The 27,151-nt window shown below is 36.9% G+C and overlaps 1 protein-coding gene across 1 annotated transcript in view; it reads right to left on the bottom strand.

The window, feature by feature from the left end:
* DDX10 (DEAD-box helicase 10) overlaps window positions 1-27,151 on the bottom strand; it is a 129,054-nt gene that overhangs the window by 72,365 nt on the left and 29,538 nt on the right. The window contains exons 11-13 of the mRNA XM_084781378.1: window positions 26,900-26,987; window positions 24,455-24,543; window positions 21,208-21,679 (exon numbers count right to left, since the gene is read on the bottom strand). Coding sequence (XP_084637504.1) covers window positions 21,208-21,679; window positions 24,455-24,543; window positions 26,900-26,987 — 649 coding nt within the window. The remainder of the gene's footprint in view (window positions 1-21,207; window positions 21,680-24,454; window positions 24,544-26,899; window positions 26,988-27,151) is intronic.

The following is a 27,151-nucleotide window of genomic DNA, read 5'->3' on the forward strand; positions in this document are numbered from 1 at the left end:
CACTCTTTCAGCTGAGGTACCATCTTCCCAAATGGCTCTAGCTTTTTTGGGACATAGTCAAAAGAATGGTCCATGGTGAACAAATCTCCAGAGGAAAAGGCAAAGGGCCTTGATCTTTTAAGACAGCAGTAGCACTGTCCTGCCTCAAATAGCATCAACCTCTTAGTAACACTCCAACAGTGCACATCCTAATCTGGATGTAACAACATGAAATCAGAGAAAGAAATACAGACTCTCCTTTGAATCTCTTAATTCGTCAAGAACTCTGCAAGTTGCAGTGAGAGATACAAGGCCACTGAGCTTGTGCTCTGTGTTCAGGCATGTATTATAGAGAATTCTGTTCAAATAACTGTTCAAAAGTAGGACTGCACTAATATGTGATGCCTTTAAAAACACATAAAATCGAGAAGAAAAATGACCAACAAGTATTAGATAGAAATTCATATATGAGTTGTTTTGTGACTAGAACTTTTTTGAGACATAGCTCAAAGACAGTCTACTAATGGTAATCAGATTATTTTATATACAAGGAAAGAAAACCAGGAGAACCTACTGTCCATTTTTAAGGAACACTTTAAACAATGTCAGTTCTTTAAAAAAGAAAGAAAAAAAGAGCCTCACTGTGAACCAAATCAACAAGTATTCTCCATGAAAATAACAAAATATTATGTAACATGAAGGCAGAGATGTATAGCATGTTATATATGTGAGAACAATTTTGAAGTGTTAGGCAACAGGCACTTCTCTTCAACTGATAGGCGCAGCCCTAAAGACACTGCACACTTCATACACAGGATCTGTCTTACTTGATAACTCAATTGTTTTAGAAGTATCTTTTAGATAGCTGGGGAAAAAAATAACAGAGTCAAAACCCATAAAGCCTCCTTCCTGCAGTCTAGTTTTCATAATACCAAACATACTATCTAAACTGCCAAGGGAATGAAGCAATCAATAGTTGGGTAGCCAGCTGTGATATCAATAACTATAACAATGACCAGTACAGCAAGATGTCTCTAAAGGTGCAAAGGTGGCACCCATATCTTGGCGGTAACAAACACCTGTCTAATTGGACTTACTGTCCACTCAATAGAAGGCAATGGTCAGCCACAAAAGGGACATCTATAGAACCCCTCCCCCAAGGCTCAGGAAATAATCCTGTGGATGGGAGGAAGGAAGATTGTAAGTGCCAGGAGTTTGGAGAACTGGAGCTAAGCAATGTCTTGTGAACATGACAAGACTGGCACACTCACAACGTCACAGCACCTGTGTTACCTGCATCAGCCCATGCCAGTCAATCTTCTAGCACAGAGCGCAGGTCTGTGGGGAGGTGGTAGCTTCCTAGAGGACAAACACTTGGCTCTCTTGAAGAGTGTGACCTCTGGTAGGTCAGCCATGCTCCAGTGAGAACGAGGGCACGCGGAGCCCGAGGACACAAGTTGGACTTGACATGCTATATTTTGGAAAAAGAGGAAGGTGGGAGGTACACATAAATAAGGAGGTGGGTTGGATCTGGGAGGAGGTGAAAGAAGAGTGGGGGCAATGTGATCAAAATACATTGTATGAAATTTTAAATAATAAAAATTATTTAAGAATAAGTTAAAATTTTAGAAACTTGTCAGGCATGGTGATATACGCATGTAATCCCAGCACTCCAGAAGTTGAGGCTGAGGTTAAGGCACGAGGAACCTGAGTGCAAGACCAGCTTGGGTTACATGGGAAGACTTTGTCCAAAAAGAAAAATTGATCAAGGGCTAATAAAGATTTGTAGGCTACTTATCAGCAGATTTTTTAAAAAATAAATATAGGGCTAGAAAAAAACACTACTTTTAGAATTCCTAAGTTAAAAGCAGAACACAGGAAACATTTTACAAAACCTGTACAATTCCTAATCTGACAATCCTATTCAGAAAATGAAATGATAGATATTTAAAGTAGCTTACACTGGGTCCTAGCGTCCATTCCTTTTCCTCACCCCATGCTGACCACATCCATTTCACAAACTCTAGTTGTTTTACCAAAGGCCAAAGCTAGCTTGACATATCTCACTTCAGAATTTATGTCTATACCTTTTATAAAAAACATACTTATTGCCTTTTTTCTGGCTTCTTGGCATTTTTTTGAAACCCTAACTTATTCAGTGACCATGATTGCTTCCACTGTTCTCTCTAGAAGCAAAGCATACAATTCTATGGCAACAAACTCTATGACGCCCAACTGAAGAGCTATGGAGAGCTTCTTACGGGACAAAGAATCGGTTTTCCTTAAGGGTATGGCCCCTGGTAGATCACCCATGGTCTTGATAAACTCCTGATTAACTCTTCAAAATTTTACATAAAGATACAAAGAGACAAGCACATGGTATTAAAAAGGAGAGAAAACATTTGACCCATGTTTGATTCATAGCTAGAAAATTACTCTTGAAGTAGTACATCAATCAAAATACTTCAGTTCATTTGAAATTGGTTAAGAAACAAGGAGTCACTAATAATTAACTTTCATTTTGACATATTTGAACATTTTTAGGTAGATCATAAAGACTCCTATTGAAATACTTTCTTGCAAAGATTATTGGAGAATTAGGATGCCCTAATATTTCAGACCATTAAAATCTTCTGAGTTGAATTATTAAGATTTATTTTAGTAGTTACAAGGTGAAAACTTTTCCTATTACTACAGCACTGGTAATAAAAGCCAACCGTGAAATGTTTTAATGCACAAAATGTTCTTTTCTTTAACTTTGGATGAATATTTCTAATGCTTAAAATAAGGTCAAGTTGTTTGCTCTCCAGTAGAGCTTTATAATGTCTTCTATGAAATGATTATGGTAAATCATTAGAGTTTGGAACAAATGGTTAAAGAAGGTTACCTCTGACTCACACCTGGTAGGCTGCAATATTATGTTCTCAATAGTTAGAGATTCAGTAAATTACTCAGATTGAGTAAATGAACCATTACCCATGTATACTACTGGGACAGTCAAAAGCACTGCCAGCTATGACTTGCTAATAATTTTTCATCTTAATATATGTAGGCCTTCATTTTTTTAAATAATTTAAGAATATCAAGAACAGCAAGTTCAATCCAAAAGGACTATTATTCTAATCCAACTGCCAGAAAAGCAGCTCAGAAGTACCAGTGAATAATAAATATCAATAATGCTCATTCGAACTTTGATTCTTAATATATTACTGCTGAAAATGTCATATGCATTTACTTAATGGTGTATTAAATTTTTTCCTATTCATAGTGCATTTCTCATGGTTTCTACATTATGCTTTTACCAAATATATGTTGCTAGCAAGTTGTGTGTATAGATCTCCATGCTATCAGTGTGTTCTTACTCCTGATCTCACAGTGCTCCTCCATCTTCTTCCTACCCCAAATGGCGGAAGTCAGAGCTATGTGAATTCGAGCAGAAACACCACCACTAGAGCTGCTGGAATGCTTTACAAAGACAACAGGGCTGGATTCATACTTGATTCTATGTCTACACTCTTATGTTGATAATTCACGGTCCAGTTTTCACAAATGTTCCATGTAATAAGGAGCTCTTGTTACAAACAAACCACTAAGAGTAGTGCAACAATGTGGAGGCGGGCTCGCCCAGCTAGAAGTTTATGGAAGCTATTTTAAGTCCAAAATGTTTTTTAAAAGTAGGCATTGGCCAGGCCTGGTGGGACACGCCTTTAATCCCAGCACTTGGGAGTAGAGGCAGGAGGAACGCTGTGCGTTTGAGGCCAGCCTGTTCAACAAAGTGAGTCTAGGACAGGCAAGGCTACACAGAGAAACTCTGTCTCAAAAAAACAAAATTAAATAAATAAATATAAATAAATAAATAAATAAATAATAAAAGTGGATATTAAGAGCCATTTAGAAAGATTAGAATCAGAGGACCAAAAATATGATTCTAGTTCTAAAAGAAAGAATGGTTACTTCCAGACTATTTTTCTTCAAAGGAAAGACAAAAGCGTGTGTATAGACTAGAATTACCTTCAGAACACATCTAAAACAGTCTTCCTGAAAAGCATCCCTGCTTTTAGTACTCAATAAAGCTGAAAAGAGATCCACTAGCTCAGCAGATCTATTTCTTTGATGGGTGCTCACACCATCCCCTAATTATGAAAAGAAAATGCAAAAAACCATCCAAATGTTGAGATCATACCATATGCCATAGTAAAATGAAATGGAAAGCATTTGAAAACTTTCATTTCATACCTTGTATTTGTATCGTTTGTTTAATTGAGTACATGTTGTGGTAGGTAACAGGTATAAGATGAGTATTTATCACATAACTAGAAGTACAATAACACAGGCTTAGTGAATCAATTCCTTTGTTTATTCAGTGTTCTACTCCTGATCCTATTCCACAAATTTCAGGAACACAAAGCAATGCCTAAAATAAAGCATAGGACTGTGATGGTTAATATTAACTGTTAACTTGACACAACTTAGCATCATCTGGAACACGAGCCAGCATAGAGAGCCTCTGGTAGCTTTAAAAAAAAAAAAAGCTCACCACCCGACCACCCCCTCCCACCACCTACACACAGAAAGTTCAGTGCTGCTCATCCTTGCTTTTAGCCATGTGAATTTTATTTAACACCCTGACCTCAGAAAGGGAGAAATAATAAGTTCGTACTTCCTTTTGTCACTATTTGTCATGTATACTACAGAAAACAAATATACTCCACTATTACTACACTTTTCCCAACCTAATATTTTACAAAATCAAAATCTTTATCTAAGCTTGTTTCAATGTTTCATATGCAATTATTTATGGTATTTAAAACCCTTATAAGTTGACAATATAATTTTTTAGATGAAACACACATTATCGAATACCTTGAATACCCAACTGACACGAACTTGCACTACATATCAGTTTACAATGTTATCTATCACATGCCACCATGAATCTAGTTTAGTCATGGTAAATGGTATACCATTTATTCCTAGCAATGATGGACCAGGGAACTAGGAAATGATGGAAATTTGATGTTACTACCATGGTGTAAAAAACAGCAGTAACAGTGAGGGGCATAGCTGAGGTTACCGTGGTACCCAGGCATAAACAAAGGAAGCTGGATCATCAAATTAAGTCTGTTTTGAAGCTTGCTAGGTAGAAGAAGTAGAAAAGCAAAAACACAATGCAACTAAAAGTACTAGTTATGTCTGCGGTTTGCAGAAGTATATGCACAACAGAGAAGACAGGAGACAGAAAGCAGGCTGAAATTAACAGATGATCAGGGAAAAGTCATGAAACAAATAATTAATTATAAGAGACAGAAAGAAAAAAATAGAGTCAGAGAAATGTTCAAGTGATGAAATATAACTATCCTCATTTATACAGTATGTTAGGTATATGTATTGAAATATTAAATTGTACCTTACAAATATGTAATTACATGTTGACTAATTTTTCATTTTAAATAATGTTTTTCATGAAGATAAGAAGTATCAAGAACAAAAAAAATAAGATTTAGGGAGAATGGCAGTTTCTAAGATGACATAGTTATGGGAATAGAAAGTTAAACAGTTCTGTCAAATCTAAGCAGAATCATAAGACAATTAAGAGAAACTTCTTTATTAAGGCAGCTAAAATTAGTTTTAAGACTTTATTTATTTTATGTGTGTATATGTCTACTATGTCTGCTAGGTTGGCCGTGTGTGTGTGTGTGTGTGTGTGTGTGTGTGTGTGTGTGTGTGTGTAAGTACCACAGAAGCCAGAGAGCTCATCAGATCCCCTGGGAGCTAGAGTTACAGGTAGCTGTGACCAGTCTAACATGGAAGCTGTGACCTGGACTCAGGTCCTCCAGGAGGTACTCTTAGCTGCTATACTCTCTCCAACCTCAAGATAGCAAGAATGTTAAAGCTGGTATTAACAAAGATAAATAGCCTTTTAGACAAAAACCCTTGAGGGCACACCTGGCCAAAAAACTCTTGGCAGTTGAACAGAAGAACCTTGATAAATATGCAAATTATCATAATGAAAGGTGCCAAATACATAAACCTGCTACCAAATCCCAAAGTAGTCTCCAACTGGAAAACTATAGTCACCAGTAAATATTTTAGCCAAATAATGGAACAAAATTATACTAACAGATGTAATTTAAACAAATAGGTAGTGGGACAACTGAGTTTTTATAAACATTCTGATATCAAACATGAATCTTAGGACACTAAACATCTTTTATATAGGTAGAAAAGAGGCAGAGGATAAAAATTAAGGTGACTGAGGACTTTTTTTGTAGAGAGAAAGAAAGGCATGCTGAAATTTATCTGCGAAAAACAAACTACAATCTTTAAAAAGCCACACCCCTCCCCTAACACAGCACCTTCTCTGCCCATATCCTAGGACAAACTACCCCACAGAAGTTCACCATAGACCCAAGCCACCACCAAATGTCCCACATTTACTTTGTTCAATTTTTTCCTATATCAAGAGAGATCATTAATGTGTGTCTGGGTGTGTGCGGAACTACAAGAAAGATTATTTTACCAAATAAATGACTTTACAACTTAGTCATTTTTCAACTAAGAATAATAAAATTGGAGAAACCAAGAAAGAGTGATGCTGACTGTAATTTGCTAAAACATAATCACATTTTCTTCACTGTAAGGTTAGGAAAAACCTAGTGGGCGTCAGAATCCATAAAGAAAGACTATGTGGATAAGTACTCTGCAACATGAGAACACTACCTTACTTGTCTCAGCCAGGCTGCACTGATGGGGGCCTCTAAACAAAGCCGACCTGAATCTTGCAAACAAGTATTCACAGTGCACTACTGGAATAGCAAGCAGACCTATGAAGATGTTACAGGGACAAATTTACAAATTTAGTATTAGGTAAAACAAAGATCAAGTCAAGTCTGTATCTTAAACCAACAGACAAATCCAACTACATATAAAAGCATAAATAAACAGCACTGGAATAAAGTATCCAGTAAAAACACAAGATCAACTAAAAATGATTTCTAACTTTTTCTGTGTACTCATTCTCACAATTATTAATATAAAAATCATTCTGATTATAATCTGATGAATGCAGCTGAAGAATACACCTTGATCTCAGTGAACTTGACATCTACATGTACGTAAGACCATATGTGCACTGATATACCTTCTATGTCAGCATCATCCAACATTCCATGAGCATTCTATCTCTGGCAGAATTATTGCCAAGTCAGCTTTTTTTTTTTTTTAATCAACACAAATCATATTCAATAAAACTTGCTGTAAATTAGCAATCCAATAGTTTGAACAAACATCTTTAAAGCAGAAAACTAAAGAAATACTAAAAAGAAAGGTATAGCCAGGAGTGTGTGTGTGTTTGTGTGTGTGTGTGTGTGTGTGTGTGTGTGTGTGTGTGTGTGTGAAGAGATAGAGAGATCTAAATGGAATCCATTTAGAATAGAGAAGACAGAGGCCAAACTGGACATTTCTTGTCAGCAAATGAATCCTCCAGTTCTGAAAACGTGTTACATCTAATCAAAGGGGCCCCATGGGAACCTGCAAACAACCCAGGCTATTGCCAAGGCTTTTGGTTGCTCTCCACAAACTGACAGTAAGGCCAGAGTGCTGAACACCTACACATTTCACTGTACATGAAGAGGTCGAGCGGGTGCCTACACACGAGCCATCATCCCTACTGACTAAGTGTTCATGGTACTGGATGAGACTGTGCAGGATACCAAAGGAGAAAAGAAAAACTAACCTAGCTACAAAACATAATGATGGCCCACCTGCAAGATGCACTAGTACAATAGAAGCACAAAGCTTGTGGAACTAATGAACCATTATCTGATCAGATTTAAGGCCAACTGCACGAGATGAAACCCATTCCCCGACACTGCTCAGATGACCAAGAACCTGAAACTAGATAGCTCAGGTCCCTAGGGAAAAACCAAATAGTAATGTTCTGCTAAAGGAATGCAGCAATAAAATTGCTCCTAATGACATTCTGCTGTACTCATAGATCTTAGGCACCATCAGAGACTGCAGTAGATCAGCTGATGCAACAGATGAGAAATAAATACTGACATACACAGTTGGACGGTGTGCAGAGACAGAGGGAGAGACCTTGGACACACAGCCCTAAAAGGATGTCTCCATCAAATTTCTCCCACAAGAACTCAGAAAAGCCTGCGTAAGAAGAGGAAGAAAGATTTTAAGAGCCAGAGGGGATGGAAGATACCAAGGAAAAAGGCAGCAGAGCATATGAACTCAGAGACTGTGGCAGCATGCACAGGGCCTGCAGGGGCTGAGAAGATGAGGTCTCAGTGCTGAGAGGGCAAGTGGACACAAGCTCCACCCTTAGCCCAGAAACTACCTTAAACTGATAACCTCTCACAAATAAAACCCCAGTGTTCTCAGCATAGTCCCAACGGGTATACAAACGCTCTTAAAGGTAGGCCCTAGGCCCAGCAGTAGACGGCCAACAGAAAACAAACTTGGTGGCATCTTTGGAGGTTCTCTGTCTTACACTGCTCTCAGTTTTTGTTTTGTTTTGCTTTTGTTTTAACCTTATGGATCTTTTACATATATATTACAGTTTCTAGTTTTGTGCTTTTACGCAATTTCTGTGTTTGTAAAAGTATGTCTTTGCATGTAGATATGTGGTGGGGGTTTTTTGTTTGTTTGTTTGTTTCTTGGGTTTTGGGGGGGTTGTTTTGTTTTAGCCTTTTCTTTGGCTCTTATTCTTGTTTGTTCTGTCCTATTTCTGGTTTGTTTGTTTGTTTGTTTTTATCGCATTCTATTTTATTAGGTGCCTGTTTATATCCTAATAAGAGAAAGAAAAAAGCAGGGTATAGATCTATCTGGCTGAGTAGGGAAATGGGGAGGATCAGAGAGGAGTTTGAAAGAAGGTAAACTATAATCAGAATATAGTAAATTTTTAAAAATCTATTTTCAATAAAAATAGAAGTATAATAGCCCAGCCACTTTAATTTCAAGTGGAATATCCATTGCGCCTAATATTGACTCTCATGTACAAGACAGCACGGCAAACTGCCCAATCCCTACCCCAAAGCCCTTGAGGAACATTTATATGGCACTACTGTCCTCTCATATAATTCTTAACAAAGCCTACTTCCATTATGCATACACTGACAAGAGTCCATGTCACTGATCTTAATTTAAAGCCACTTTTCCAGGATGTTTATTGATATAGTACATTAGAAACATAGTGAACAAATTAAGAAATGAGCATTTTGCAGTTAATGGTTGTAGTGTTCTCCAACGCCAATTGGGCCAAAGTGGCTGATAATGTAGCCTAGATTCTCAATACCTTTGTATGTCTTCTGATTTTTTATACAGCTTCTCTATCATTTGCTACCAAAACAAAGTTAAATTTTTCCTACCATAATTTGGAGCTTTTCATTGTGGCTCTTCCAGAAGCCTGGCTCATTCTCTAGCAGCCTTGTTAACTACCACTTTCCTCAAAACAACCAACAGACCAAAAATAAATTTTTTAAAAATTATTTAAAATTAAAAAAAAAAGAAAAATTCAAACTTCTATAGGAGTGTCTCTCACAGTGGTACTGTGGCTCATTTTCAAGACTAAGCTAGTAACACTGAAAATCTACCCTACTCTATGCTAGCTCTTTCTTCAAACATCTTTTTTCTTTTTTTAATTTAATGTGCATGGTTGATTTCCCTGCATGCATGATTGTGCTATACAGTACCCAGAGCCAGAAGAGAGCCTAATACTGCCCTGGAACAGAGCCACCGTGTGGGTGCTAGGAGTGCATTTAGGGAAGAGCAGACAGTGCTCTTAACTGATAGCCATCTCTCTGGCCCTCTTTCTTGAAACTTTTATTTGCCTTTTAAAATCTGCTTACTTTTGCTCATTCTGAAGTATTTAGATTTTACATTTTGTCCAAAATTCTACCTTATCTGCAAGAGACTCAATCTATTAAAAGTTTATTCCACCATATCTGAAGTTACTATGCAAATGTTTCTTCAATCTTACTGTGTATGTTTATTGGTCTCTGAAGTACAGTGCTGAACTCAGAATGCCCAGAAAGGCCAAGGGCTAGACTGATCTTGCATGACTTTATATGAAATCACATCAAGCGAAGACAGCTAACTGACGCTCCTGAACCTGTCAAGCTGAAACTAATACACTGCAACCTCTGGCACAACCACACTCAATCTAACTCTCTTAGGTGTATATTCACAATCAACCTAGTTTCCAGTCATAACAGAATACATTTCTATCTTCAAGTCTTTCCTTATTCATGACGATAGTCACTTGCTTTAAAGCCCTTATAACTACAATTATTAGCAAAGTCCTTTCTTAAGGCTCAATTCCTGTCTTCATAGGCCCTTATATACCCTCCACTCAGAGAGAAGTATTCCTTTAACATTTATGTTCTGTATCATTAACCAAACTAAAAACAAAGGCCTAATTGCACATCAAAGACAAACACGCACACAAATGTGGCAATACTCCATACCCATTAAAATAGTAATATATCAAGATGATATGCAATGGTTAGTGATGTGAGGATAAGGAAGAACTAGAGCCCTCATATACTGTTGATAAGAGTGCAGCCACTTTGGAAAGCAATCTGACAACTCAAAATTTTAATCCTATATAACTGTACAAAAACATATTTGCTAGTAAAAGTATAAAATCTATTGTACAGAACTTCATTTTCAAATGACTATTTCAAGTGGATTAAAGTGCACTGAAATATACAAACTTTGGGTCTAGTTAATTTCAGTGTGATTTTCTTTTGCAAAAAAATTATAATAAAGTTTTTAAATGAAACAGAATGGTTTTAATCCTATAACTAGCCCTGGACTCAGCATTCCTACATGAATATCTCCAACAATAAATATCAATGCCCACACAAAAGCATACATCAATATGCTTCCAGCAGTATTATTTATAAGTACCAAAAACATTAAAACAACTTAAATGTACATTAGCTCATAAATGGATAAACAAAAGCAGTATGTCCATAAAATGCATTATACAGCCTTAAAAGGTAAAGGCACTGATATAGGCAACAACATGACATTTAAAAAATACTAAACTCTTGGCTCACATCTGTATTCCAAGCACTTAAGAGACAAGGCAGAAGACTATCATAAATTCAAAACCAGCATGGGCAATATAGTAAATCCTGTTTTTAAAATGTAGCAGAACAAGGGGGTGGGGGGGGGGGTGAAGGGAGAGTAAGGGAGGGGAGAGAAGAAAGAGACAGGGGACGCACCAAGTCTGTAGAGGAATGTTAATTCAGAACATGGCTGTTTTGGTAAGAGATCACATTCAAAGATCTTCTAGGTCTGTGTGATCAGCCTAGAATACAAATATGCCTTTAATCCAGGAGACAGAGGCAAATAGATCTGAGTTCGAGGCCAGCCTGGTATAGAGCAAGTATCAGGTAAAGAAAAACTTAGGTTAAGGTGTGGTGATACATGCCTTTAATCACAAATAAAGGTAAAGTTAGTTTGTAGAAGGAAGCACTCATGTTTGAAAGTGATGTCTAATTGGTGGCAGAAAAGGTGATGAATCAACGAAGATGATTTGACAGACTAGGATATGCCCAAGTCTCACAAGAAGAGAGAGCAAAGGGAAGCTACTTAAGAGGCAGTTTTTCAGAGAGAGGAGGCAGGACAGTAATAGAGAGGCGGGTTGCCGAGAGAGCTCAGGTGAAGATGGAACAGGCCAGAAAATGAGAAGCCAGAAGATTAGAGCATGTTGCTGAGTTAGTTTGAGGCCGAGCAATTCTGGGCTGAGAGAGAAGCCAGGTTTAAAAAGTCAGCTGAGAGAAGAGTTTGAGCGAGAACAGTTGAGTTGAACCAGCTAGTCCAGAGCTTAGAAAGAACAAGTAAGTGTGAGCTCATTAAGCTTTAAGTCTCAGAAGCTGAAAATATTCGAGGCCTAGATCAGAATATACAGGATAGAAGCTTCCAGGACTAGGCCTAGGTTAGCAGAAGGAGGCAGTAGTCCTCCCCGACAACAACTGAGCCAGGAGAATAAAAGTTACTTTTTCACAAGTCAAAGAAGCCATTCACAAATACCACTTGTGATTACATTCATATGAAACATAAATAAATCTGATGAGATGAAAAATAAATAGATATATTTTACTTATACCTGGAGGGAAAGTGGGAAATTATAAAGAGATGTATTGTCTATTTCTTTTTTTGTATTGTCTATTTCTGAAAATATGAAAACATTCTAAAATTCTAGCCATGATGGCTAGAGATTAAAAAAAGAAAAATTAATGGACTATACACTTTTACTGGATAAGTTGTAGTTATAAAATCTATCTCAAAAGTCTATACCAAAAAAATGAAAATCATTATAAAAGAAATGCAAGACTCTTAGGAGAAAAGAGCATTAGAAATAACTTATCCACACCAGCCAAGGACAATACAGGCAGTAAACTTCGAACCCCTACCCAGATCTAGCCAATGGACAGGACATTCTGCACAGTTGAGTGGAGTGTGGGGTCTGACTTTCACACGTACTCTGGTGCCTCATATTTGACCATGTCCCCTGGATGGGGAGGCCTGGTGGCACTCAGAGGAAGGATAGCAGGCTACCAAGAAGAGACTTGATACCCTATGAGCATATTCAGGGGGAGGAGGTCCCCATCAGTCACAGTCATAGGGGAGGGGAGTAAGGGGAAAATGGGAGGGAGGGAGGAATGAGAGGATACAAGGGAGGGGATAACCACTGAGATGTAATATGAATAAATTAATAAAAAAAAATTTTTAAAAAGAAATAACCTATCCAAATTTGTATCAGGACTTCAAAGTTTAGCAGAGTTCAACATCTAAATAATTTTACTTCTTACAACAGAAATCTGAACTATAAATGTTATTACCTATACCAAGGCATAGAAGAAAGTGAGAAAAACAGACAAAATGACAATACACACAGGATGCTGAGTGCTAAGATAACAGCAAAGAAACATCACCCAGGAAATACTGAATTATGCCCCCCCCCCCCCGCTTCCCCTGACAAAAACACGACCCACTGTTTCAGGGCCTTATCAACTAAAACTAGTGGTTTTCACATAGAAGGACCTGCACCTTTCTGGAATTCATGGTGATCACCTAAACAATAGTCATTTTTCTATTCTGTGACTTGGAAGAAACAGACCGAAGAGAAAAACAAGTGTAAATAGTTCTGATTTTCTGCTATACTATGTAGCTGTGCTGGCTAATCTGATATCAACTTAACACACAAACTAGTTGTCTGAAAGGAAGGAACCTCCAAAAGATCCAGCTGTGCGGCATTTTCTTAGTTAGTGACTGATGGGATGAAAGGCTGAGCACGGCAGAGAAGCAGGCCAGTGAGCAGCACTCCTCCATGGCGTTTTTGCATCAGCTTCTGCCTCCCGGTTCCTGCCCTGTTTGAGTTCCTGTAGAGACCTCCTTTGATAATGAGCAGCAATATGGAAGTGTATGCCAAATGAATCCTTTCCTCCCCAACTTGCTTTTTGGTCATGGTGTTTCATCACAGCAATAGAAACCCTAACTACTTACGGTTGGACAGCAGTACACTGAGAGACCACCATCCATGCACCAAGTTTCTACTGGGCATTTTTCATCAGTTATTGTATTAGTGTTCAAAAATGTCTAGGCAGCATAAAGCCTGAGAAGGTATAGAGAAGGACCCCACTACCAAACATATGTCCCTTAGTGCCAGGAGATAAGTTTATTTTCTAGGCAAAATAAGAGACAATATCTCCACTGAGTGAAGGCTGAGCAGGATTGCTAAGCAGCCCTCTCACAAAACAGACTCTACCAAACTGAGGTTTTCCCAGCTGGGGCACAGGCCCACTCTGTGGGCAGAATCAGCTCTGACCCACCTCTGCACAGTTCTTACAGAAGGTGTGAAGCTGGCGAACAGCTGTCCAGCAACATACCTTAAAAAGTACAGTAGGCTAATCTGTGAGTCTCGAAGAAGAGGAGGCTTGTGACAGTCCTAGAAACTACAAACATCGTCTCTCCTCAGTTAAAAACAAAAACAAAAAAAGTTTTAAAAACCTTTACATCTGCAATGTCTGGCATAAAATAGGGGTAAGTAATAAAAGGAAAGCACAGAAAGGAAGAAAAGATAACCTAATATAAACAGTTCATTGTGTAACTATAAACACATTATAAATCTAAATGGCTAAGTTGATTCTAATAGATAGACTAAAACGAGAAAATATTCTGGATAATAAAATATTCTTCTCTCCTTTCATGTGGAAGCAATAAAATGCCTCAAATTTTCTTGTTGGGAGTAGAGATATTCTAAATTTTACATTTTGATTCTCCAAGTTCTACTTGAGTAAAAAAGTCAGGAAGAAGGCAACTAAGAAAGATCAAAGACAGCAGCAACACTGTCAAACCATAGGGAAGCGTACTCTTCAGCAAGCCCCTGCTACGTACTCCTGGAATAGCCAACCATTTCCTGCAAACATTTTTAAATCCATACACCTTCCAAAATTAGTATTACAGAAAACTTGAAAACACTCCTGTTCTGTTGTCTCCCATGACAAAAGCCAGCAGACATAACGTATGCAGGTGGAATAATTATTTTAATACTGATCACCCAGAAGATAGGAAATATGCCATTTCACTTTAGAAAGCAATCTTAAAAATGCCTTATAGGGACTGCCACTGAGAAGTGACTCACAAATGTAGTAATTGATTCAGAAGTCTACTATGGAAGAGGCAGGATATGCACCAGCATGAATAAGCATAACCCTGGCTGGCCTGGAACAAGCCAAGCTGTAGTAAATGATTCCTATCTCGCACATATCTAATTCTTAAGAATATCTTCATATATTCCAGGACCATTTATAGTGCCCACTTTACTAATGTATTTGTTTATGAAGTTTAATTTATATACGATAGTAATCCCTACCATTTTATACAACTGTAATAAAACAATATTCTGTTTTCAAATATGCCAAATGAAAACCAGCAGATTCTTTACCGAAAAGTATATCAAAACTGTCTGTCACCTCTATTCTAACAGCTAGCAGGCAAGGCTAAAAAACAAAGAAATCAAAAAGGGCAACAGCTTCCTACGAGAGGGGGCAGTTATGCCAGGTATTATCATGATCTGTTACCTACTTAATAGAGATAAAACTTTTTCGTTGAAAGGAAAGCATTCTTGGCTTGAAAATAAAAAATAAAACAAGTAAGTAAATAAATAATAAATTCATTTTTAACTAAAATAATAGACAATTTGAATCATTGCTGAAGAAATGGAAAAGAACTGCACTTACCTTTTCCCTCTACTAGGAATAAAACAAAGTTCAACAAATGACATAAAAGGCTCATTTAAGAAAATGACCTCATGCTACAAACAAACATTACTGTATAGCTGGTAAAAGATACTGCAGAAGGGCTAGGGAAACGGCTCAGTGGGTAAAGCGCTTGCTGACAAGCATGAGGACCTAAGTTCACATCCTCAGAATCTATTTAAATGTCAATGGAGCACTGTACCCTTGTGACCTGGTTACTGGATACTGAAACAGCAGAATTCAAGAAGCTCACTGGCCAGAAAGTCTAGCTGGCTCAGTGAAAGCCTCTGCCTCAAAGACACAAGGTGAAAATCCAAAGAGGGCACCAGCATCCACCTTTGGCTTCCACATGCACGCACGCACACACACACGCGCGCGCACACACACACACACACACACACACAAAACAACAACAACAACAAAGAGTCAACTAAACTAGGCCCATGGGGACTCACAAAGACTGAACTACCAACCAAAGAGCACACATGGAGTGGACCTAGGTCCCCTCCACATATGTACCTGATGGGCAGCTCAGTCTTCGTCCCCTAGCAATTAGAGTGGGGGCTGTCTCTGACATGGACTCTGTTGCCTGCTTTTGGATCACTTTCCCCTAGCCGGGTTGCCTTGTCTGGCCTCAGTGGAAGAAGACTTAGTCCTGATGCAACTTGATCTGCTAGGGCTTGTAGGCAGTGGTAGGGGTCTCCTTTTCTGAGGAAAAGGGAGGGGGAAGAGGGGAAGGTATGATGGTGAGACTGGAAAGAGAGGAGGGAGGGGGCTGTTATAGGGATATAAGGTGAATAAATAAATAAATTTTAAAAATAAAATAAAATACAATGTTTGGGTGTATTTTGGGGAAAAATGTAACAGCTAAAATGGGAAGCTGATTCAAATTGTAGAGCTGACATCACACTCAAAACCAAAGATGATAAAGAATCAAAAAATATATTAACATGAATCCCCAAAATACTTTAAAAAGTAAAGGACAAAGTTCAACTGAAATAGAAGGGGGCTGTCAACTACTTCTGTTTCAGAACTCTTGTCTGTATATACTACTAGGCAATGTGAAGGAATAGAAAAAATTTTTTCCTTGATCAGTGTCTCAAAACCTCATTAATGGCCCCAAAATGCTTGTCATATATGATAAATAGGACATAATATTTCAAAATTAGAGTTTAAAATGTTAGTGTTTTAGGAACTGGAGAGATGGGTCAGTACTTAAGACCACTTGTTCTTCCAGAGGATCCAACCTTAGACCTAGCATTCTCACAATGAGAGGCTCACAACCATCAGTAACTGCAGCTCCGGGGTAACCAATGACCTCTTCTGGCCTCCGTGGGAATCTGTACACCCATGAACTCACACATGCATGTGCATGTGTGTACATAGATACAAAAAATAAATGAATAAACAATTACACATTTTAAATGTATTTTTAGATATTTTTGTTGAATTTGAAATAAAACAGGTTTATTTTTTACTTACTATTCTGGCCCAGGTTAAAGAGGGCCCATATCTGATGACAGAAAGATAAAATTTTAATAGTGTGATAGAAATAGAATTTTAGATCATAATTAGAAAACACAAGTTATAAAGCTGGACCTGCTCTATCATTTAGAGCTAGTAAATTATTTATGTCCAAGCTTACAAAAATTCAATAATGCATTTCAATCAGATAATTCTTATATGGCTTCAAAATGTCAATTTTCTATGAATAAGCCTACAAATGAGTTACTATTCAATAATCATGTAACTAGACAATGAAATAGAAAGGGAATGTGACAACAATCAACATGACCATTCTGTTAGATTATGACAAAATAAACCAAAGTCTTTAAAATATATAGTATCCAGATAGGCCATTATAAAAAGAAAGAAAGCAAATTTTCTTTGTGACAACAGAAACAAAAGCCCCTAACAAAGTATCTTTTAGTAAATATAATCCAACACTACAGTAAAGGAAAACAAACCATGCTCAAGTGAAGGTTTTTTCCCACGGGAATTTAAACTGGTTCAATGTTGGGGGTAGAAACTAGTCAATATACTATTTCAATACCCTAAGAACCATCATGTGATTACCTTGGTAATTATAGAAAACATATGACAAAATTCATAGTTTAAAAAAAAAACTGCACAAACTAGGAATAGAATGGAACTTTCCCAATCTGATAAAACAAAAACAACTGAAAGTTGACATCAGATACGAGAGTAAAATTTATGTTTCTCCCACCTGAGATCAAGAACAGCATATTGGTATCTACCCGAACCCTGCTCATTCTTAACATTCTCATCAGTTATAATCAGGCAAGAAAATGAAATAAATGATGTACAGAAAGTAAAAATAGTAATTATTTTGGTGTTTACAAATAAAGATGATTTAAACAATTACATGCAAGATGTCAAAAGAACTCCCAAAATAGTCACCAGAATAGGTCAGTTTAAAGTGGCTGATACACAAAACAAGCTGTATTTCTGTATACTGGCGGGGGGGGGGGGGGGGGGGGGGGGAGGAAGCAAAGTGATTTTAATGTTTCACGTAAAACAGTACTGAAAAATATCAAACAGTGAAGACCAATCTAACAAAATGTGTATGGTATGCATAACAATGATAAAAGGTAGTAAAGGGGACCTACATAAATAGAAGTTTCATATTCATAGAATCAAAAGCATGAAAACACCACCAAGCTTTCTGTACAAATCAAATAACTAACTTAAAAACCTACAAAAATGTAGTACCGTCAAAACAGCCAACATTTATGGTAGAGAAAGAAGATATCAAATTTTAAAACTCAAAGTAATTTAGTATTTACTACAAAGCTGCTGTAATCTTGTAGATGTCATTAGTGAATACACAAACATACACTAAAACAGAAATCACACACACACACACACACACACACACACACACACACACACACACACACATCACACACATGGTGTCAGTCAATTGACTTTTAGCAAGGACTTGAAGTAATCCAATTGGGGGGAAAATCATCTTTTCCATGAAAGATAAGGGATCTACTGGATCAATAAGCAACAACAACAAAGTTAAACTTGACCCCTAACTTAGAGCCATTCACAAAAATTAAGTTTAAATAAAATTTACTTCTAAATAAAAGGCTAAATCCCTAGGAGTTCTGGAAGAAAATATAGTATAAGATTTTCATAACCTTGTATTGACCACAAACTTACTAGCTATAATACTTATAAAAGATAATAAAAGTTCAAAACTTAGCCGGGCGTGGTGGCGCACGCCTATAATCGGGAGGCAGAGGCAGGTGGATTGCTGTGAGTTCGAGGCCAGCCTGGTCTACAAAGTGAGTCCAGGACAGCCAAGGCTACACAGAGAGACCCTGTCTCGAAAAACCAAAAAATAAATAAATAAATAAAATAAAAGTTCAAAACTTAATATTTCTGCTCTTTGTAAGACGTAACTGAAAGAAAATACTAGGACAACACATCTAATCAAGGATATAGATCTAGAATATATAAACAACTCAGTAGAGTAAGCAAAACAGTTTTTTAAAAAATAGAAGATAAACATTTTATCACAGAAGATAAACAGGCAGCAAATGTAGACTGATAGGTTGTTCACCATTAGCTGTCACCAGAGAAATGCCATAAAAACATTCATAGATTGGTTACATAGCTGAATATATCCAACTTAAAAACAAATTATGAGTTTTTAAAACTCACTAATGTTCAAACAAGCTCATCTAGTAAATAACTGTATAGTTCCTCTCAAAGAAAAACAAATACTTAACTTACCACACTAGTGTATGCACCAGAGGAGTGAGAAGGTTCTGCATGTGTAGCTTTTGTCATAATCACCAAAAATTATGAACAATTTTTATGAACAATTGTGCCAACTGACAAAAGCCTCAGGACTCCTCATGTTCTGAAGTAACACTCAGCAATCAAAAGGCAGGAGCTCCTGATGAGTGTGGTAGAAGTAAGTCCACAAGTCCAAAGCCACCAAGCACACAACACTACACACTCTGTGGTTCTATCTGTATGTTATCCTGAATACTGCAGAACTACAGGAGGAAAAAGCACATCAGTGGTTGAGTGGGATGAAGTCACTTACTCCAAAGGGGATGAAGCAATGTTTAGTGATGAACTGCTTCACTCTGGATTATGACAATGATTAAAACTTTTTTCCTAAGGTAAAATGTACTTCATAAGAGATGTTTACTATATCTGTTCCATAATTTCACCTTTGTAGAAAAGCCCTTTATAGATAGCATGGTACACGAATCCTTTCAATGACTCTCAATCCAGTCAAACTGACAACCAAAATCAATCATCACACTGGCTGAATAGACTAGAAGAAAATCCACTGTCTCCTTCTTACTTATTGAGTTAAAGGAATCATGACTTAAAATAGTTTAATTTAAAACAGAATAAGTCAGTACAGAACTTAGCTCCACATTTTCCCTTTGCCTATATAAACAGCACCTACTTCACAGGGCAGTTCAGAAAATAAAATGGCATGCTTTTTATAAAACATTCCTCTAAATGAGTCAGTGTTCAGTAAGCATATCTGCCACTTTGTATCTTTAGTTGCTTTAAAAAACACTTTCCAAAGTTTCATGATTCACAATCAGGTACCTGCTGTAACTGGAGCTCTTTAGAACTACTGTATTGATGATGAGTAAGAGTCAGGCTGCATTTGTCACACAATTCTTTCAGGAGATCACCAAAAGTAATAGAGAAATTTCTACTTAAGATACTAACTTGGTTCTCAAAAGCAAATATCTCATTAAAATTTTCATGGGGCTACAGAGAAGGCTCAGTGGCTAAGAACACTTGTTGCCCTCACAGGGGACCCAAGTTCAGGTTCCAGAAAGCACCTAATGGCTAACAACCATCACTAACTCCAGTTTCAAATTCTTCTTGCTTCCACAAGTACTATATGCACAAAGTGCAGACACACATGCAGGCAAAACATCCATATGCATAAAATAAACATGTTAAAATAAATAAATTTACTTATTTATTTCATGCTCAGAAAGATGTAAATACTGACAGCCAAGAGCTTGCTTGGAAAGAGAAAGACAACTTACTTCAGTGGTAGGGCTCCTGGTAGGTTGCCTATGCTGTAGAGGACAGCTCTATACCCACAAGCATGCAGACAACACTCAGAAGGCTTTATATAGAAAGAAAGAACATAGATGAATAGATAATATATAGAGAGAGATAGCAATATAGGTATAGACAGACAGACAGATAGATAGACAGATATAGATATATACATTATATGTGTATATACTTATATACATGTACACACACATGATGGAGAGGTCATACTTATAATGCATGGACATAAAGCAATTGAGAGGTGAATATGACCAAAACAAAATGGACTCATGAAAAACAATAATAATTTTTTAAAAGGTTTAAGTAACTACAACTGCTCTTTACAGTAATGTAGTCCATCAAGAGCCTAGATGTTAGCTGGGCTTGGCGCACGCCTTTGATCCTAGCACTAGGGAGGCAGAGGTGGGAGGATCTCTGTTAGTTCTAGGCCGGCCTGTTCTACAGAGCAAGTCCAGGACAGCAAAAGCTATACATAGAAAAAAACCTTTCTTGAAAAACCATGAGAGAGAGGAGAGAGACACTAGATGTTAAGGCTTATAATGAAGGATTCTCATATCATAACAATAAACCTCACTGGCCCCTTCATATCACAATCACTACTATAGCTACTTTAAAAACACGGCATCAGAAAACCAGTAAAAAGAGTGTGGCCCTTGAGTTTAGTTTTGAAGTTAGGAAGAATGTGAGAATTCTTTGGCACTTTTCCTGTATTTAACTACAAAGAGAAATGGAGAAGTACAGAACAAAGAAACTCATTCTAAGCTTCTCTTGGTTGTTACTTTTCATGAGTTTTTCCAAAGGCACAAAGTAAAAAGCCAAGAGACAACTCTATCTGGAGTAAACTTACCGCCAATGCTTTGTTCTCTTTAAGATCCACCCCAAACACATCACGCCGCTTCACGGTGAGGAAATCAGCATCAGGCCCATCTTCATCATCATCACCTCTGTCTAAGAACTGCACAGGAGCATCCTTGACCTTCTGTGCCTCCTCAATATTGAGAACCGAGTCAGTTTGAGGTTCTCTTGCGTTTCCCTGTTGCTCTCCCATTGCTTCATCTTCCGTCTCTTCATCCTGTTCTTCTTCACTATCACCACTAGCCACGCTGTGCTCTGTCTCTTCTAGTCTCTTTCCATTTTTGTGAAGGATAGACATTTTCTCACTGAAATAAGCTCGAAATTCTTCTACTTCATCATTGGTGAGGGAAGGAGCCCTGGGCTGAACTGCTTCAGTGACTTGACTCCTTACCAATTCTTTGGTGGGCTGCTTCTCCATTTTCTGAAGAAATCTTACCCGTGGTGCCACAGCTAGACCAAGAGACCTTCAAAAATGGAAAGAACAAAATAATTATCTCATTACAGGGATAGTATGTGTGTGGTATTACGGAGTTTCTCCACAGCACAGATCTATGTCCAGGGTTTTTTTGTTTTTTTTAAATATTCCTCTAAAACACATCAACTCTGACAGATTAAATGATCCAAAAGAGAAGGCAAATGTACTGCGACTGTGCCCTGAAAACATCTAGATACCTAGCTTTCCTTCAAGAGAGCTGATATGGTATAAAATAAAGAGCAGTCAAGTAGAAATAGCATGATCATAGTTCATGTACCAGACCCAATTTCCAAATTCAGCTCTCAGTTTCCTCATAACACAGAATAGAAACTGCCAGCTCTCACAGGCGCTATGAAGTACCAATTAACTAACTGTATGAAGGTACTTTGCAAAACATAAGCTGGGAAAGGTATGGCCAAGGGATGAAAAACAGTTATTCTCATAGAAAAGAGCAGAATACATACACCACCATCCCCACCTCAAATCCCACTTCTGAAAAGAATACAGGAAAATCATGACTATCAACATGCATTTTTCTTTTTAAAAAAGCTAAAAGGAGAAAATCTTGGATTTTTTTTTTCCCTCCATCCCAGAGCAAGATTCTATTTAAGATTGTTTGTTTCCTTGCAGGATCAAAGCCAATAATTTGTACTGAATATCCAGCAGCGCATAGAAATATAACTTTTAAAATTTCAAAGGTTGAAGCAGGCAAATGCATACCCGTTTACTCTTTACTCCCAGCATTGAGGAGGCTGGGCCAGGCAGACCTCTGTAGGTTAGAGAACTGCCTCGGCTACATGGTGAGCTCCAGGTCTGACAAGTCAATGCTTGTAAATAAATAAACAGACTAACAAACACAGCTTTATCCCTATATAATTCAATATTGACAAGTTCAATATGAAAGTACAAACTCAGAAATAAAACTGCTGAGATTCAATATGTGCAGCTCTGCTATTTACTAGTTGTGTGGCCTCAGGAATATTCACCTCTCTAGTCAGTTTTCCTATCTGCAAAATGGAATAGCTGAGAATGTTGTAAGAAGTCAATAAATACAATGCAGTTAAAGCAATAAATATGCAGCTGTGGCGGCCCTTCCTGCCATTACTACTATTGTGATATAAAGGTTAGGATAATGAGTTTGTATAGACAAGAAGATTTCTCGTAATACAGTACAGTGACATTTATGCTTCTCAGGAAATAAAACCTGAATTCCTTAAAGACAGGACTATATATACATGTATAATTCCATCAATGAATGCAATGATATACATATATCAAGCACTCAAAGTATTTCTCTAGTACTTTTTTAAACCTTGTATCTTAGAACCATAGCAATTGCTTCAGCTATCACAGGCTTCTAAAGGAAATCTCACATCTCAAGAAAAGTATACATCTGAATATCAACAAAAACTAAAAAGATAGTTAAACTATACTGATCACTTAAACATAACATAATTGTTTACCTTCTCTAAACCTCACCAAAGGCAGTCTTCAATGGCAAACATGACATTTATTAGTCTGATGCAACAGAACAACTTCTAAGTGTGCCCCTGAAGTATTCAAAACTTGTGTCCATCACCTGTGAATGCTGCAGCTGCAGCAGCCAAAAGGACCCACTGAACTTCACACAGAACACAAAAGTAGCTAAAAAGCTTGAGTTTTGGATCATATTAAAAAATGACGAAATGAAGAACTGGTAAATAAGCATAAGGAAACAAAAGTATGGTATCCATGGCACAGGGTTTTCCAGCCATTACTAAAATAGTAATGCCATCTAACAAAATGGTTAAACTATTACAACTGACAGATTATGCTATATTAAACATATATCTAAGCCGAGCATGGTGGCACATGCTTGTAACCCCAGCGCTTGGGAGAAAGAGGCAGGTGGATCACCGTGAGTTCGAGGCCAGCCTGGTCTACAAAGTGAGTCTAGGACAGTCAAACCTCACAGAGAAACCCTGACTGGAAAACACAAAAAAAGAAAACAGTGGGAGGGAGGGAGGAATGGGAGGATACAAGGGAGGGGATAACCATTGAGATGTGATATGAATAAATTAATAAAATAAAATTTAAAAAAAATTTTTCTCCCAAAAAAAAAAAAAAAAAAAGAAAGAAAGAAAAGAAAACAGAAGCTTGCCCATATCAAATTTTTTGTTATGAGGAAGTGGAAAGGATAAAAATAGAGTGTACTCTCAGGTATGAAATCCTCAAATAAAAATCTTTCTTTTGTATTCCTTGTTAACCTCAATTTAAAAGTAAAGCTACTCAAATTCCTAGAAAACACGCTAAACATACAGACCTTACCCATATTTTATCTGGAAAACCTAAGATAGATATTAAAAGAGGATGATGCTCAAGGGTACTTCTAAAAGATTTGGTCAATACATTTCCCATAGATAAAACTCCCCCAAAGAGAGTTGATTCTACCTTTTAAAATTATTTTGGTTTTTGTAATCTCTCAACTCTTCACACAAAACAAGTTAGTCATTCCATTTTTAGCAACCTGAGTCACTAATCTTGCAAGAGTAACTGCAAATATCCATAAGAATATCAAGACTAAAAAATAATACAGAACTTATAAATACAGACCTTCCTGACAACAAGTACTAAAATATGGGTTAATCTTCTAGAGCTAGTTTAATATCCTTCTCTAAAATGTTCAACGTACTGTTCTGAGGTAAAGCAGAAGTAATCTAAACTCTTAGAGGACACACTAGGGACAATCCTCCAGCTTTAGTACAACTGTGTTGTCAATACTTACAGTGCATATTCAGTAATAGGTAGCTTGCTCACATTAAATACTTCTTTATCCTTCATAAGATATACTGAACGTATGTAGGAGACAAAACACTGTAAAATAAAAAATTATTAAATGTAATAGAAATTGAATATTAAGCTAAACCAAAATAAAAAAAAAATAAATTCAGTACTTGTAAAACACACACACACACACACACACATCAGAAAACCTCTATTTTGCATGCACAGAAAAATAAACTGTTATAACTGTAATATTAGAAAAGATTTTGCTCTCTATCCATCAGTCCAATGCAATGAAAAATATCACCTCAGCTGGGCATGGTGGTGCATTGCTTGTGATTCCAGCACTTGGGAGGGAATGGCAAAGGGATTGAAAATCAAGACTAGACGGGGAAATCTTACTTCAAAGAAGAAAATTCATGTCTCACTTAACTTCCCAAAAAGCTACTGAACATTAATTAACAATGTTCCTTTATAATAAAGTATGATGGGGACAACACAAGCTAGGAAAGATGCAGCTAGGGCATCTATACTGATTACGTGTTACTGCCTGAGCAAACATCATTTTTCTAAATGGAAGTTTTCTCATCTATCAAAAACACACCAATGCCTTCTACTAAGTGCTATGTCAATGAGAGCATTCATACAGAACACCTAGAATATCTTCTGAAATAGAATAGACATGAATAAAAGCTATTTTTAGTGATATTACAGTCAAGTTATTTTTTTCAACAAAATAAAATTTTACTATAATAAATGAGTCAAATTTTGACAGATTATTTTCCCTTTTTGTTGTAATTTCATATAATTATATATATTATAGATATTACCATCATGCTGGACATTTTTACTCCCTCCCCCTTTTTTCTTTTTTTACATAAAACTATGCCCATGACACAGCTATGTCATCCTGATCCTACTGGTTTTTAAAATAAACAGATACTAAAATACATCTAAGCAAATATTTTTACTTCAAAGATAATTTTTTGTATGGGGCTAGAGAGATGGCTCAGTCAGTAAAGTACTGGCTACACAAGCATGAGAACTTGAAACTGAATGCCCAGCATCCACATTAAAAGGCCAGGCACACAGAATGTGCTCCCAGCACTAGGAGCTGGTAACAGAAGGGGCCCTGCAACATGCAGCCCAGCTAGGCCAATCCAGCTAGATGCATAGCTCCAGGTACGATAAAAGGCCTTGTCTCAAAAAGTAAGGTAGAGAATGATTAAAGAAGACACCCATAATTGACCTTTGAACTCCATACACATGTCCATAAACATCTATGCACTTGTACACACACATGCACACACAAGAACCCATACAGTACACATGTAATTTTTATAAAGTGTATTTAATCCTTCTGTCCATATCTCTTAAGCTTTACAATTTCTTCTGCATCTCTATATTTACACTATCTTTTCTACCCAACTAGTCTCCCCACAAAAAACATTTTCTGTCTCCAAAGGCATTAAAAAGAATGAATGGGGGGGGGGGCGCAGGGAAGAAGAATGAATGGTGCTGGTTCAACAGTATTTTCCCCTGCAATCATCCACAAGAAATAACACACGTGCTTATAGGCTTTGTTCCATCCAGATTATAATCAAAAACTAGAAAGTCACTTTCCTGAAATCAGACAGCCTGATGATGCCAGGATACATCCATTCTGCTAAACCAAGTGTGACAATAACAAGTCACATCATTTACTTCAGTATGCTATTCTATAATCTTTGTTCTAGAAGGCTCATTTTCTGTATGCACAAACCAGTTAAAATAGCCTTTCAGGAATTGTTATTTCCTGATCGATAATCAAATGACCTGCTAGCCATCACAATACTACCAGACTTTGCAGCATCACATGGTTTTTAATTTCTAACATTTCTCCTCACAACTAACTGGTATAAAGATTAATTAGTTTGACTTGGCCACTCCAGAACATACACACAGTACAAAACATCAGATGTACATCATAAGTAAAATTTGTAAGTGTAGACAATTTCCTAAGACTTTTTTAGTTTAGAAAAGCAATTCAAGAATATTAAGTCATATTAACAGATTCAAATTTCATTGTTGAAGATAATTTGCAATGATTCTATGCCACCTAGAAATCAAGCCTTTAAAAAGACAGTATTAATCTTTCAGTCAGAAAATGCAACCAGAACTTAAAACAATTTCACTGAAAAAAAAGTTAACTTTATCAAGTATACTGGACATCAGGCTGCTTCAAAGCTAAATATCATCTTAGAAAATCACCTGTGCCTCCAACAAGATTGCACACACGTAAATTTTAAGAAACACTTTTTAAAATTAAGTAATCTATGTAAAACTTACATTGCTAAAAACCTTATGATTATGGACATGTAATAGCATAAACTGGTAAAATATAACTTCTTTATATAATTCCATTCCAAAGACAAATATACAAATTCTGAATTCAAAAATGACTTACCCTTTGAGCTCTTTCTTTTAAATCTTGATCTTGGGCTAAAAATGATTCTAATTTTTTCTGAACATCAATAAGTTTTTCCGGATTGATTCTTTTACAGAAAAAAAAATCAATTTTAAAAAACAGAAAATAATACATAGTATTTTCCTATTGCACCTCATTTGAATTTTAAGTATTTAACATTATTTCTCATCTATGGAGCAAGAATAACACAGTTAGAAGAAAATGACAGGACAGTAGATTTCTCCAAACAAC

The sequence above is a fragment of the Acomys minous genome (assembly GCF_964271855.1).
Source record: "Acomys minous genome assembly, chromosome: 5".
Classification (NCBI taxonomy): domain Eukaryota; kingdom Metazoa; phylum Chordata; class Mammalia; order Rodentia; family Muridae; genus Acomys; species Acomys minous.